This window comes from Drosophila sulfurigaster, chromosome 3 (genome assembly GCF_023558435.1).
Source record: "Drosophila sulfurigaster albostrigata strain 15112-1811.04 chromosome 3, ASM2355843v2, whole genome shotgun sequence".
NCBI lineage: Eukaryota > Metazoa > Arthropoda > Insecta > Diptera > Drosophilidae > Drosophila > Drosophila sulfurigaster.
The window spans coordinates 3484273-3499153 of NC_084883.1; the positions used below are offsets into that span (position 1 = coordinate 3484273).

General features: G+C 34.9%; 1 protein-coding gene across 1 annotated transcript; it reads right to left on the minus strand.

Moving 5' to 3' along the window:
* Nucleotides 1-1248: 1248 nt before the first annotated feature.
* On the minus strand, nt 1249-1979 carry LOC133844719 (transcription initiation factor TFIID subunit 1-like). The gene is made up of 2 exons (XM_062278822.1): nt 1894-1979; nt 1249-1816 (listed from the first exon to the last, which is right to left on the minus strand). Exon 2 carries the CDS (start codon nt 1785-1787, stop codon nt 1356-1358), a length of 432 nt encoding a protein of 143 aa, XP_062134806.1. The 5' UTR covers nt 1788-1816; nt 1894-1979; the 3' UTR covers nt 1249-1355.
* Nucleotides 1980-14881: the final 12902 nt, after the last annotated feature.

Sequence of the window (14881 nt, forward strand, 5' to 3'; positions counted from 1 at the left end):
ATCGTGCAGAGCGGACTCGGTTCACTTGGAAAATGCACATAAAAGCGCAAATATTTGCGCAACATTTTCAAACATCGTCGCAGACGCTGCCATAAAAATCGAACAAGAAAATATGCAAAACGAAACGCATAAAAAAATATAAAGGGGGAGCGCAAATAAAGAAAGACTAAAAATATTTTCGCTCTTCTCTTCTTTTCTCTGTGCTCGGACGACGCTTTTATTATTGTATAACGTCAAACATTTGCATGCAATGACGACGGCGCCTAAATGTATGCCACACTTTCTACACCAGTATTTCGCCTTCTCGCTTCTCGCTTCACGCTTCGACTTCGGCTTCGGCTTCGCTCTTGGTGGAACACCAAGTGTTCCATTAGTATTTGCATTTATGTGCGGCGCCAACTCGACACAACTGCCTCCTGTCCTCCCTGCCTCTGTTGAGCGCTCCTCTCTTTTTTATGTGAACATGCAAATCGCAGCGAGAATATTTCGCACTTCACTGAATCGAATCGGTTGTACATAAGTAAAGTTCTACTGCGCAACGTGTGCTAAAACTTTCGTCCTGCTCGTTGCACAAAAAAACGTGTTCAATTTGACACGTTAACGAAATGGCAATCAGGGGCATTCTGCAAAACAGAATCACATCAATTGCACCTGGTCAAGCATATCGTTTTTTAAATAAGATTACAAAAATTTCAAATTTTGAAGTTTCATTAGTAACTTACACAATTTAAAGATTTTCCGGCTTAATATTCTTAACTATTCTATCGATTTTGTTAAATTGAAGTGAATGCCATTTCTGGAATATAATTTGAGCAAAGATGAATTCCACTTCAACTTGACAGCCTGCAAAAAAAAATACCAGCTGTCTTCGCCTTGGAAGCCTGCTCGATAATCAAAATGAATTGTCAAGTTCTTTTCCCAAATTGAACAGCATTGTTATGGGGTTTTCTGCTCAATTCGGCTTCCAATTTGTGGCAACTTGAAAAATTACAATTCAATGCTAAAGGAACTGGAAGATATCCAATTTTGTTCGATGGACATTATTTTGCTTATCTTGCTTGAAAAACTACATTGACACTGAAATATTGCAGGCGAAAATTATTCTAAACTATTGCAAAGGTTAAAAATTGCACAATTCGATGTGGCAAAGAAGTCGTGAAAAAAAATCGAAGCCTACCAGCTATTTTCGTGGCACTTTTCGTATTCGAACAATTTACAACACTTTAGTAATGCTTTCTGCTTCATATATATATATTTATATACAATCAGAAATATTAGATTTGATAACTGAGATAAAGTAGCCAATAATCTCCCAATAATACCCTTACATTTTCCAGCATATTAACTTATTGTTATTATTCGCTATCAGTATCAGAGTCGTACCCGCATTCAGCGAAATTAGCCTTTGCTTGTTTCAGATGTTGCACAATGTTAGCCTCAAGTTGAATGAAGAAATGCTCCGACTCCTTCATCTTAATGCGCGCATGCTCCAACATATTTCTGGCGTAGATCGTGTGTTTTGCATCGTCACCTTTGCATTTCACACAGTTGTCCACAATCTTTTGAATGTCCTGCAAATAATCGGCCCGACTCTGATAAACTTGATTCACGATGTTCTGTCCAATAGTTTGCAAATCCATGTGTTTCTGAACTCCATTATTTTTCATTGGTTTTCGAAAGTGAAAGCTATCAGTTGAGACGAGAATATCATCGTGCACCTTGTCCAAGAGGTATGACAATGCAATCTGATCTGTGTTGTGGGTCGCAGAACTCTTTGGCATCGACATACTTTGTAGCTGTTTATTACCACCTAAATCTAAATATCAAAATATAATTTAAAAAAATATTATATAACAATTTTACGTTTAGTATAAATACTCCTTCTTCTATCACCTGTAAGCAACTTAAATTAATTTTCCAGTTAGCTAGACAATTTCTTTGCAACGTGACTACTCCAATTTTCAGAGCAAATGACAGCGACTTATTTTGACAATACAATACAAAAGCAAATTAATAAATCGATAATGATTATCGACATATCGATAGATGGATTTGTCACTTCAATGTTGTCAAATTTTAATGACTTGCTTTTAGCAACAGTATTGCCAATTTATCGCTTTAAAACAAACAGATTGAAATTTTTGTCTATAACACAATGTACAAAAAACTTATTTTTTCTAACCAACAAAAAATATCTGAATTTCTTTTTAAAAAAATGAATATTCGTATATTCTGAAGTGAGTAATGTCTCACATATTATAATATAAAAAAAAAATCTGGCATTTTTAATTAAATTTAATAAAATTATTTACACAATATACTATTATAAATTGTGAAATTCTTTGAGATTGATATAAAACGGAACTGGCTATAAAATTTTAAAGATATGTCCAAAGTATTCATTTATGATTTATATAGTTATAAATGTTTTAATAATAATTATTTGGTTTGAATGATTTAATTTTTTAAATTTAATATACCGATAACTAAGTAAATTGAAGTAAATTGTTTTATAACCTCTCGTAAGAGAAAATTTACGGAAAAATCACGGTGTGAAACTTTTCCGTTGTAAGACCTCCGAAAATGTTCCATGACGCTTAACGTTGCAACATGTCAAAAATGGGCAACTAAATGCTGTCATAAATAACAGCCAACACAATTTCTGTTGTTTTGCAATGTTGTTATTATTATTATTATTGTTGTTGATGTTGTTAGTCAGGCAACGCATGCAAACAATGGGCCATGCTAAAAATAAACTTGAAAACTTAATTAAACTTTTTTTCGTTATTCCGAAAAAGAGGAAAAGAACAATAAAGTCAGGGGATGCCAAACAGCAGGAAGAACAACCTCAGAACTTATTGTGTAACACTCACTGACACAGACACAAATATATTTATGTATTCAAAAAAAAGTGAGCCAGTCAGTCAGCTTATCAAAATGTCTGTGAGGAGAATTTTCTGCTTATGCAATTTACCAGCTACTTTTAACCTTGCATTGTTGGAATTCACCTCGTTTCTACCTTAGGATAAAGAAGAGTATATCTGATGGAAAGTACAAATAATTGACTCACTTACCTTTCCTTTTGCTGTTAGTCTTGTTACAATAATTGACAATATTCATTAATTATACGAATGTATTCTAAAGTTTGAACTCTTCAATTAGTTTTAAAGTACAGGGAATTATCGAGCACATCATTGTTTAATAATCAACTGTTACTTGTTTTTAATTAAAACAGAGCTCGAAGGTTGAAGGTATAAGGACATGTAGTATAGGGTATAAGTATGTACAAAGTATGCCCCAGGCTGCCATTTGCTAATGAATAAGTTAATTTTATCCTGTCCGCGTTGCGGTTCCTTTTTAAGCAGAACCCTGCTTCAGGTTCCCTCTCACCTCCCGAACAAGTGTTATTTATGCGGTAAATGCCTGTCGCACATTTTAAACCCTCAAAGTGGTCATTAGAGACTTTGCTTCACTTTGTACACTTCGTAATTTAAGCACGCATACATACAATGCGGGGTCTGCACTGCGTATACTTAATATTAAAAGCAGCACATAGTCAACGCTCTAAGTCACGTACAACAATAGTTTCCACTAACTGTAGACACATCACTATATACTACATGGCGAGCACATATTTACTTCATTCTGAAAAATGCAAATTAAGTTGTTGTTGCTGTTGTTGCTATTATGCTACAGCCAAAAGTGGGCGTAACTAGGGCGGGCTTTTTAGTGGCAGCAACAAGAGCAAAAGTGTTGAAGTTACGTAAGCCCCAAATCCATTAGTTGAAGCAGCTAAATTAAAATAAAAAGCTGCTCGGGGTCCCCTGCAGTTAGGCAGTTAGGGAGTTCGGGTGGCAAAGTACAACAAGTGCTATAAAAGGGAATGCAGCTTAACTATAAAATGCTCCACTTTACTCAACCCAGCTTTGATGTGGTATATGCATACATATAGAGTATATGTACGTTCGAAAAGGACCTTCCTTCATCGGACACTGAACCAATAGAATTTCAACCATACCGGACTGTAGAATTCATGCGGGAATGTCAGCTAAACTTACCATTCATTTACTTTTACGTGCACAAATTTTACTCTGTATATTATTTTAAATACTTTATACTGACTGATTCAACTGCATATAAAAGCTGCAATTTATACACAATTTACAAAAACAATAAACTTTTCAGATTTATAAAAATTAGCGAAGTCTATAATGAAGCATAAAATAAACTGCTTAATTTGAAGGCATCTTGTTACTAAAAATTTCAATTTATCAGTTTGTTTAAAGGCTGACTTCTTGCTCGTACACAAAAACCCTGATTCAATTATTTTCTGCAATTTTTTATTAAAATGTCTTTTAGGATTTGTGAAGCCATCAATAAATTAGGCAAATGCTTCATCTCACATTTTACCTTGAGCAAGAATAATGCTTTTTGGTATTTTATTTGACAATCCTGTCAAGCCAGGAGTTATACTACCACAAATTAGGATTACGTTGAGCCCAAAAGAATTTATGCAAACAACAAAAAGCAAACTACGAGTAAAAATGAGAATAAGCAATTTGCAATTGTGTGTAAGGCAAAAAGCCATCAAACGAATGCTCACATACAATCTGACAGAGCAACTATTAAAGGAAAAAGTTGAGTAAATTATGACAAACAAAGTATATGGAATTCAATTATGAAATACTCTGCAAACCTTTCGGGGATTTTATTACTTAACACAACACATTCATAACTTATTAAATTATTAATAAACAAATATGTGTTGTGTCAAATGATAATGATTCTCTTGATAATACTTGATAATACTCTGTTGAGAATACTTCCCAATATATTTTAGATAAAGCCTATGAATTCAATCATTATTCAAGTATGTGATAAATATAATCAACTTAGATTAATACAATTTAAAGAATAACAACAAAATTTACAAATTATTTACTTATTTTTGATTTATGCTGATTATTTATAGTAAAGTTGAAACAAAATTCAAAATCGATGTACATACATATATATCTTAACATTTTTGAAGACCAGTTCAGTAAATCGAATCTCTATTTAAGTATTAAACTTATCTTCGGTCATTGCTTAATAAGAAGGTTGGAATGCAATTTAAAGAATTTGGGAAAATAAACATGGAGCCTTTTAAGCACGCAAAACTTTTCCATTGAATTGGCTACACAAACCGCATCCAACATTCTTGATACCCTCGAAAACTACAATATATTAGAATGCCAACCGGTAAATATTTTCATTTTACGCTGACGTTGTGTGGCAACTGTAAAATTTAATGCAACACACATACGTGGCAATGGCAACGCCAACGTGACGAGGACGAACCGAGTCCTGCCTGCGAATAAATTTCTCACCCGGCCGCAAGCTGCCCCCCGCACCGAGTTCCCATAACTTCTACCTTCCCATTTTATTCCCATCTGCTGCTGCTTTTGCTTTTGCTACTGCTGACGACTACTTCTCCTGTTGCCAGTTCAGTGTCAGTGTGTCAAGCAGCGTGCGATGTGGAATAATTTGCAAAATGTCATTATTAGTTTGGATTTTGCGCAGCAGCAACTAAGCAGAAGCAGAAGCAGAAGACATTGAATAAGCCGGGAGTGGAAAGGAGACGAGGAACCGAAGCTATCCGCAGGACAAACGGGCACGTTCCTGGCTGACTGAATGCCTGCCTCTGGATATATGCTATCCAATGAAACTGCGTTCCCACAACCTTACTCGTATATCATCATCAACGCTGAGACAAGCTTACGTCCTTGCTCCTGCGTGTGCGTGTATGCGTGTGTGTGTGTATGTGTTGCTTTTATTGTTCACCTGAAGGACACGTAGCCGGCGTCGTTTGTGCCGTTATGCCATACGCATAAGCAAACACGCCCAGCAAAAGAGAAACAATGAAATTGGCTTGAGGTAGATGTAGATGCTGATGCTGATGCTGATGCACAAACTAAGGCAAATCATTAGGCAAGCAATGTAAATGAAATTAACATACTTCTATCCCGACGCGGGCCTAATTCATGCAAAGGACAGCTGGGATAAGTCCAATGATGGATTGCAGCACAAACAGCGGACGGGAGTAAACCCAAATGCAAAGTGAAAAGTAAAAAGGAAAAATTGAATTTGTTCGTTGATTAAACTTAAGGCCTGGGATAAAGACCTGAATACAAATCAAATAACATTAGTCAAAATCGGATCAAACAGGTGAATAATCGATTTCAGTTTGTCTGAGAAAAGTTAATTAAAAAGATATCATGCAAGTAAAGCAAAATGCTTTTATGTTATTACTTTATATCAATCAAATCCCCTGTCAACCATTTTTACAAATCAGCTCATCAAATATTCAGTTATACTTTTACAATGGTTTTTAAAATAAGACCATTTATTTTGGATTATGGGTTTTTTTAGTTTTTAAATGTATATAGTATATTAAATATATGTATTTATTTCATATTTGTACCATGTCCCCTTATTTTAAAGCAAGCGTCTTGATTTTTGACATATTTTGTATTCTTTGGGAAATTTTAAATGCATACTTTCAGTATATTTTAGTATACTCGTATTTGCGCAACATCTACTGTTCTTTTCATACTTCTCTTTAGAGACTTTAAGGAAAAAGCAGCCAAATAAAGTCACGGATTCTTAGCCAGAACATTATTTTGTACTGCTTCGTTTCGGTAGAAGTCCCGAATGAATTGTAAGCTTCTACTAAAGAAAATTAACTTTCGCTGAGACATCAGAAATGCCAAGCTCGTAAACTACACTCGGACACATGCCTTTATACAGTAACTGACAACAAGTCATAACGGCATAACGTGCCGTGTCTGCTATTCGTTATTTGATGATATACTGGATCACGTTGTCCAGCCACCTGGTCAACTGGCTGTATTACTAACTGGAAATGAAATTACGTAGAGCACTGAATGCTGAATTAAGATGGAAGCAAAAAAGAACAGAAAAAAAGCCCAGCCTGTCACATATACGTCTGTTACTTCGTCAGTCAATCAGCTAGTCAGTCAGTTAGAATGAAAGTGAAGGGGGCGTGTCTTATGTCAACATTGGCATCTAATAAAGCTTATGGAGCGCAAAATTGGATTTGCATACATTATTGGTTAACACAAGTGGAAAAGTAGGAAATTTGGGCCCAAGTCACATGGAAAATGGAGCACACAAGTCACAAGCTCAGCTCTGTAATGCGTTAATGGAAAATGCTTTTCACATTTCCCCCCAATTGACAGTGGTCCAAAAGAACGTTTAATTCGAATTTGTACTCAATTGCAGAGCAATCGGAAGTGCTTGAAATGAGCTGGCAAAATTAAAAAATTTCTCTACGCTACTTTTACAGAGTATTTAACTATAGTTAATTTGTATACATTCGTGAGTAATTTGATTATTTATTAATAACGAGAATTAAATGATATTAAATACAGGTATTAACATAGATGTTTTTTGTTTTACAATATCCTACTTTACATTTTGAGTCATCAATTAGTGATTTATTTTGTAATACCCGCTACCCCTAAGATAGAAGGGTATTATTATACTTCGAAGCTGAAGCTTCTCATATTCTCTCCATATCCGTCTGTCCATAAGTACACATAAGTGTAACTAGATATCAGAGATACACAGCTGTAATCTTTGATCAAGTTTATCCATTTCTGCCCCCATAAATCTAAAAAAATTGTATAACAAGCGTAATTTTAAGGCTAAAAAAGAGTCTTGGCACCTACAATAATAAATACAGTCTTTATGATTCCTGAGAATTTGGTTGAAGTTATTCCAGAAATTATTTTATATGACCAAAAACCTGGTATACCTGGTATATTTCGTACTCTGTGGTATATTTTGAACGAAGTTGAAATGAAGCATTCGTTATATTTAAGTGTTTTTCGGTATATTTATTAAGAATAATACCGCACTGTCTTACTTTTATTGAAAATGAGTGTTTGAGTTATTCTCGCTCTTAAGGTATTTATATTAATATATTCTAATCACATTACAAAATATTTATGTATTTATTTCTTTTGTTTTCACATTACCTTATTATTTAAATTGATTATCTAAGCTTAGTCAATGATTTTACTAAAAATAAATCCTATAGTTATTGTGGAAAAATGTAATTACTTGTAAATAATAAACATGCAAGGTATTTATATGGTATATTTTAATACTGAGCTCTTTTGAAAGTGGAGACTTGAATAAAAATAAATCTTAAACTTTCGTAGGTACATATAATTGTGTGTAAGTAATTTATTCGGTATATTTTACTTGTATTATATATCATGATTTTCATGTAAGGTATTTTTTTGCTATATTTTACAAAGATTCTTTAAACACTGAAAAAGTCTTTGTATTGTTCTAACTGTTAGGCGTAGTAAACTTTAATAAAAACATTACTTTTGGTCCAATGTGCAATTGGTTCGGTGTATGTTTTGGGTGTGTTTATATTTGATTGCCGTAAATGCGATTAACTTTAGCTTCGACTTCAAAAGCGACTAAATTTGATTGCCAGCTGTGAGAAGCCACTGGATAGCAGCTATTGGATACTGCCACTTTCATTGCTTAATACGACACGCCCCATAAATCTCCAAGGTGTAGTTCCATGGTTCATGTGGGCGTCATTAATAAAAAGGAAGCGTTCAGCTCAAAAGACAAGGACAATAAAAAAATTAAAATAAAAATGCGGATAAGACTGAAAAATGAGCAACGCGGTTGGTTTGCCTTGAGCATTTCACCGCACAAATACATACACATACACACGTACACACAACCTGCATTTTAATGTGCTGCGTCGTTATTGCGCCTAGAAGCTCACTATAGCCAGTGGCCAAAGGTCAGCGTGACGCGTCCTGTAGCTGCCTCTCTGTGGCTCTGGCTTTGGCTCTGACTCTGACTCCGACTCGGGTTCTGGTTGCGGTTGGTTCTGGTTGCATGTGACTCGCTGTGGTCAGCGCAAAGGTTTTAAATTACGAGCGAGCAGAGGAGCTGCTTGTTAGTGCTTCTTATGCGGCTATTTCTTGCAGCCCCTGCGGCAGGCAGGCAATATATTATATAATGAACACGTGTATATATGGTATACTCGTATGCAAGCATGTGTGTCACTAGATAAGACATTAGACACACTGGCCACTTGATACATTCGTACGTGTTTCAAGGGCAGCAAAATCATCTCTATAACAAGTCGACTACAGTCGAGTCGACTGATAGTTGTCGCTATTCTGATATCCTTTTTATTCTTTAAATATGCCAAATTATGTTTTTAAAAATACTAAAATATTATAAAGGCTATACTTTATACATATATTGATCATACATTCAAAATATATCGTAGAGCATAGCATAGCAACTATTACAACCCATCCTCGACAGCAACAACCAAGGTCTGGAGTTGTTTGTTTGTTTTCTTGTTTTAAAATTACAGTTGCTTGAGATGCCGTTCAGAATACTAAAACAAAACGGACTTCCTTGCAATAATAGAAAGTGTTGTTTCAAAAATTTCTATCTCTATTTATATCTTCATAATCTCTGAAATCAGACAGACAAGCGGATATGACTACATCGAGAATGCCTCTTTCTGTCTGCTGCACACGTTATAATATCCTTCTTTCTTATGGATAGCGGGTATTAAAAAGTACACACTTTGTTAGTTGTCAACCATTATTTAAACTCTAATTAAGTAATGTAGCTAAATTGACAATATAAGTGCATAGTTGTATTGTAAGTTGAAATGCTACAAATATTGTACTTTAAGCAAAGCTTCTTTAAAGGAGCTGCCGCACTTCCTGGCAATTTCAAGTCAATTACAAGTCTATTGAATTATGCAATTTGCATAAATAAAAGAAGGGAAAACGAATTAAAGTCACTCAGCACACATAACTCGGACTTTATTAGTTGCACTGCAGCGTAAATTCCAGTGATCTAATTAGAGAGCTACAAAATATGCTACACACGCCACGTGGCGTATGAGTAATGCTTTATTAAACAAGGCGCACACAAAGAAATACATATTAAGCATTTTCATTTTTTTAACAAGAAATGAAATGAAATTCACTAAACGAATTTTCGTGTTTAATGGTCGCACCCAAGCGGGAGGTCCCAGCACAAAAGGCAAATGTTGGGAAGGGGCTGGAAGGTTGGCAGCGAGCTGTGGGCGGTCAGCGCAAATGACAACGGCGACACATTTTGCATACAATGGCTGGCTTTGTGGGGAATATGAGTATTGGGTAGAAACGGCGAGCACTTGACAGTCACAGGCCACAGGCGCAATATTTCAGATGGACAACGTTCACTTGACTTTTCCTTTTTTTGTGTTTTGCTAACAAAGCCAAAGCGAGCTTGGTTTGAGGGTGGGCAGCAACAAGCCATAAATCAATTGACAGTGCAGAAAAATTGCAGAAAATTACTTGATATTTACGGTCAGTGCACACACAAAGAGAAAGTCACGGGGGCCACATGGCAACAAGCTACGCTGACGAAGATGATGATGATGTTGCCGATGAGGATGAGGATGAGAACGAGAAGGCTGCCACGCCCCTCGCCATTGCCCTCGTCTTGTGACAAACAGGAATGCAACAAGTTTTGCTGGCATCAATGACACACTCAAGGACAGCAACATTGTTAGCCATAATTACACATGTTCCATCTTTGAGTGTACCACATGGCGCATTAGTAATAAAAGCCTGCCAGCTAGCACACTGGGCTTCAATTATGGTATAAACATCATACGAAATTATATATCTAACGTATTCGATGTATCACCGTTGATATAAAATCCCGAATTTAAATATATGGGCACACTGTTTTCATATTATATCGTATTAAATGATCCTACTCTATGATGCAAGCGTTAACGCCAAAGTCGCATCACGCGAACATCTGATTTGGGGAGAAAATGTAAACATACTCAGACAGGAAGAAGAACAATATAAAAGGCAATATACATAATTTTACAATTTTATAACTTATGCAATTTTATAACTGATGGCATTTAAAAAGAATAAGTTTATTGTATATAAAATGTATTTTCTACATATATTTAGAAGAAGAATACGGACACATTTTCAGAATCATTGACCCATCATCAATGACGCGGCTCGATTAGTCGATATACTCAGCATCTTATGGAATTATGCGGCGGAAGATTCTACTAAACGCAAATTTTCAAGTCTATCTATCTATCTATGGTATTTTTATTAATTTAAAATCATCAACTGTCTAAATACAATAAATTCTAATCTTAAATGATAATGGCAAGTAAATGTTCAGCTTTAAATAATTCCGAATTGCTTGCTTCACTGTGCCACATCAATTGCGCAACGTGGGCAAAAACTGTCAACAACAAACGCAAGTGCTTTTATGAACTATTCTCGCTACAGTTGCCCTCCGATGTCCCTCGACCTCTGTTATACGCCTATGTCCTGCTGTGCACTGGAAGGAGCAAAGAAGATTGAGCGTTCTATAAATGTGTGTGACTTTGTGACAGTGTGCCTGTGTTCATGTAATTATTGTGTCAACTGAGGTGTGTGTCACGGAGCCAGAATAGAGACAAAAGCCAATATCCTTGCCAGGACAGGGCAGAACAGGGCAGGACAGTGCAAGGCCTAAGCCAGCGACAGTGACAGAGACAGCCTGTTTGTTGTTTATGGGTCGAACTAGACTCATAATTGCATTGTTGCCGTTGTAATTACTGGCAAACATGCAGTTAATTAAAATCATTAAAATACCTTTGAGCCAAAACAAGAGACAACAACAGCAGCAACAGCTGCCGTCACCAGTCACCCAGTGAAATGGAATGGCTCCTGAATTGGCCTGGGGGAAACTGGGGCACACAGGAGGAAGAGGAGGAGTCGGGGGAACTGCCTGCTGGCAGCTTTAATTTCCGACACACGCCAGCGTTCCACACAAATGGTACAAGAGAATGCAAGCTATCTACGAAGTCTAAGCACTCTAACGAACCTAATCAAGGACAAAGTATTCATTGAGAGCACAGGAAAGCAAATTCGAGATAAATGTGGCAAGATTCAATATGAATCCACTTCAGAATCTGGATAATCTTCAGTTTAATCAACCCTTGACTTTTTCAAATCTGAAATTCTTAAATTCAAGATTAAAATTTAATATAAATATTATTTTTTCATAGTAAGTTTTAATCCTGATTTCAAATGTAATAAAATAAAGAAAAATAAATAATTTTACTACTATTAATTGTATTTAGTTGAATTAAAAATTTGCGATATATTTATCACCAAATCACGCAAAATATTAATACTGCACAGAAAAGCGTCTAAAAAATGATTTACACTCATTTAATAAAAATTAAATTTTATGGTTTTTTTAAGTCTAGTTTACTGAAACAGAAATAATTTAACAAATTAATTCGTAATTCCAGCAAAAAATTAAGTTCATATAAACAAACAAAAGCCGCAAAAAAACGAAAAATACAACATTTCAGAGTTAAATCTTATCTGAAATATTTAAAAGTGTATATTTTTCATTTATGTTTTTAATTTTGTGTGCTTCTTTTTCGCATAATTCGATTCAAGATACTTTAATAATCTAGACTAAAATCTCAGCCTTTCCTTTCTTTGTGCCATATATTTAATCATTCATTCAAAATTCAAGAATAGCTTTGTACCCTCTTACCCTGAAAATTGAACTTAACGCATCACGAAATTGTAATGCTCTTGGGTAGAGTATGCATAACAAGGTGACATGCTCATGTCAGCAGGCTGCGTGCAAATTGCTTTGCACCCAACAGCGGGTATATTAAAATTGTCATCACATTTGCAATAAAGCGCCAAATGAAAACGCTAAGTACGTGAGTTTAGTTTACAAACTAACTATGGCCAGAGTCTAGAAATAAAAGTTCTTCTTTAAATCAACAATCAAGTACTCAATTTAAAGATCAATGCAACTTCGATGAACTGCTCTCTTCCCAACTATTCTTTCAGCATATTTTGCGCATTTTTATTACACTATTATCATAGTACCAGGCAGGCAGTTCACCGTGTAGTTCCCTAACCATGGAGCTGTCAGTCAGCCATCGATGAAACGTCTGCCCTTTATACACATATATTTCGTGCTCGTTAACAAAGTCAGGTTCAGGTTGAGGTTGAGGTTCAGATCCAGGATGAGTTTCGTCGTCTGGCATGCGTTTTTTATAGTTTGGTGCCTCCTATTTTAGCTGCCTAATACTAGACAGATTTTGATTAATGCTTTCGACTGCAAATATTGAGGACAAATGATTGAAGGTTGCCTGTTAAGTCAACATTTGTAGTTGATGCAGACGAGCCATGTAAATATCACTCTAACACATACAATATATCAAATTCGAAACATTATTGAAAACGAGCAGAGACATCCAAATTCCACAACAGTCTGGAAAATACCAATTACTAGCAGTAACTTATTGCACATAAGCTTGTTTATTAACATACAAAGTAAGGAAAGGGAGGTGCTAAAAATATTATATTTGCTTAATTCCTGGAATAGTTGTGTAGATTATGAATTAGCTTATTAACACAAATATTCGAAAGTAATAACAAGAATAACATAAAAATATTATAATATTCACATATGATAATTTCAATTCAATGATTCTATATTCGGTCCCCACAAAAGTTGTAAGGAAGTGTGGCTCCTATATCCGCTATATAAGTTATTCCTAACACACAAATATAAGAGACAATATATAGAACTACTTTGAGTTATATTTGGAAATAAGCTATCCAAATATATGGGACATTCAATAAATAAATATCGATTAATGGATATATTTAAGCTGATATCGACTTTAAAGTTAAAAGAGTGGGTTCCACGCGCATTCGCCTAAAGTTAGTTGGTGTTGAGATCTGGCAGTGAGTGACAGCAATAAAGAAAACCTATAAATCTAAAGAAGCAAAGTACTTAAATGTATTGTAACTGTAACATATATTTCAATAAATTCAAATTAGGAGTAAACAGCTGAGATTCTAAAACGAATGTTCGTTAGTATATGATAAAATCCATCAATTGAGACATTGAAGAGAACTGAACCCATCGGCATTAAAAAAAAAAGAAAAAAAACCCAGAAATTCAATCGAGGAATTACAGCCTCTTAAGGATTCATTCACTTTTATTTCAAATGTATATAGGATATACATATATGATTAATATTTTCATTTATATAAACTCTATTATGCATTTTTTTATCTATATAACTAGAATAAGATATCAGAAAACTGTGTTAATAAAAAACACAAAATAATAAGAAACTTAATTTACTTCAATGCAATAATAATTTGCAGTGCTATTCATGTAGTTAGATATTTATTTCATGTAGCTACAAATTTAATTTTTTCAGTGCTCTAATTAATAAAATGTGCGTATTAAGCAATAATAGTCAGTGCTTGCTAATGAATAAACTATTGTGGCCAACTCGATATGAATACAATCCTTAATCCCCAGTAAGCGAGACGTGCATAAAACATATTTAATGTTGATGAGAATCATCGGTAAAGTTGATTACATACAATAGAATCCAATATACGAGACTAATACAATACTGTCTGTATTCATGGCCAGCTCATGGAGTGGCAGCATTCCTATAATTAATGAGTTTAGTCTCGGATCTCGAGCCTGGACTTTGACTGGCTTTGTGTCTCTCTCTTTGCAGCTGTTATTTTATTCAGACGCTTGCCTACAGATAATTTTGCGCACGTGCTGCAAATTGTGTGTGTCCTTGGACCAGATAGCCATATAGCATTCAGTGCTGACGCATTTTCCCAAGGAAAAAGGCTGAAACCAATCGAATTTAATTGCAGTAAATAAACATGTTTGAATGCACAATTAAGATATTTAGTTTACTCTTTATTAATTTTAATTAAATGCTAATAAAAGA

Excerpts from the sequence above, each read along its gene's own strand:
- LOC133844719 (XM_062278822.1), bottom strand. The coding sequence starts at position 1,787 with ATGTCGATGCCAAAGAGTTCTGCGACCCACAACACAGATCAGATTGCA.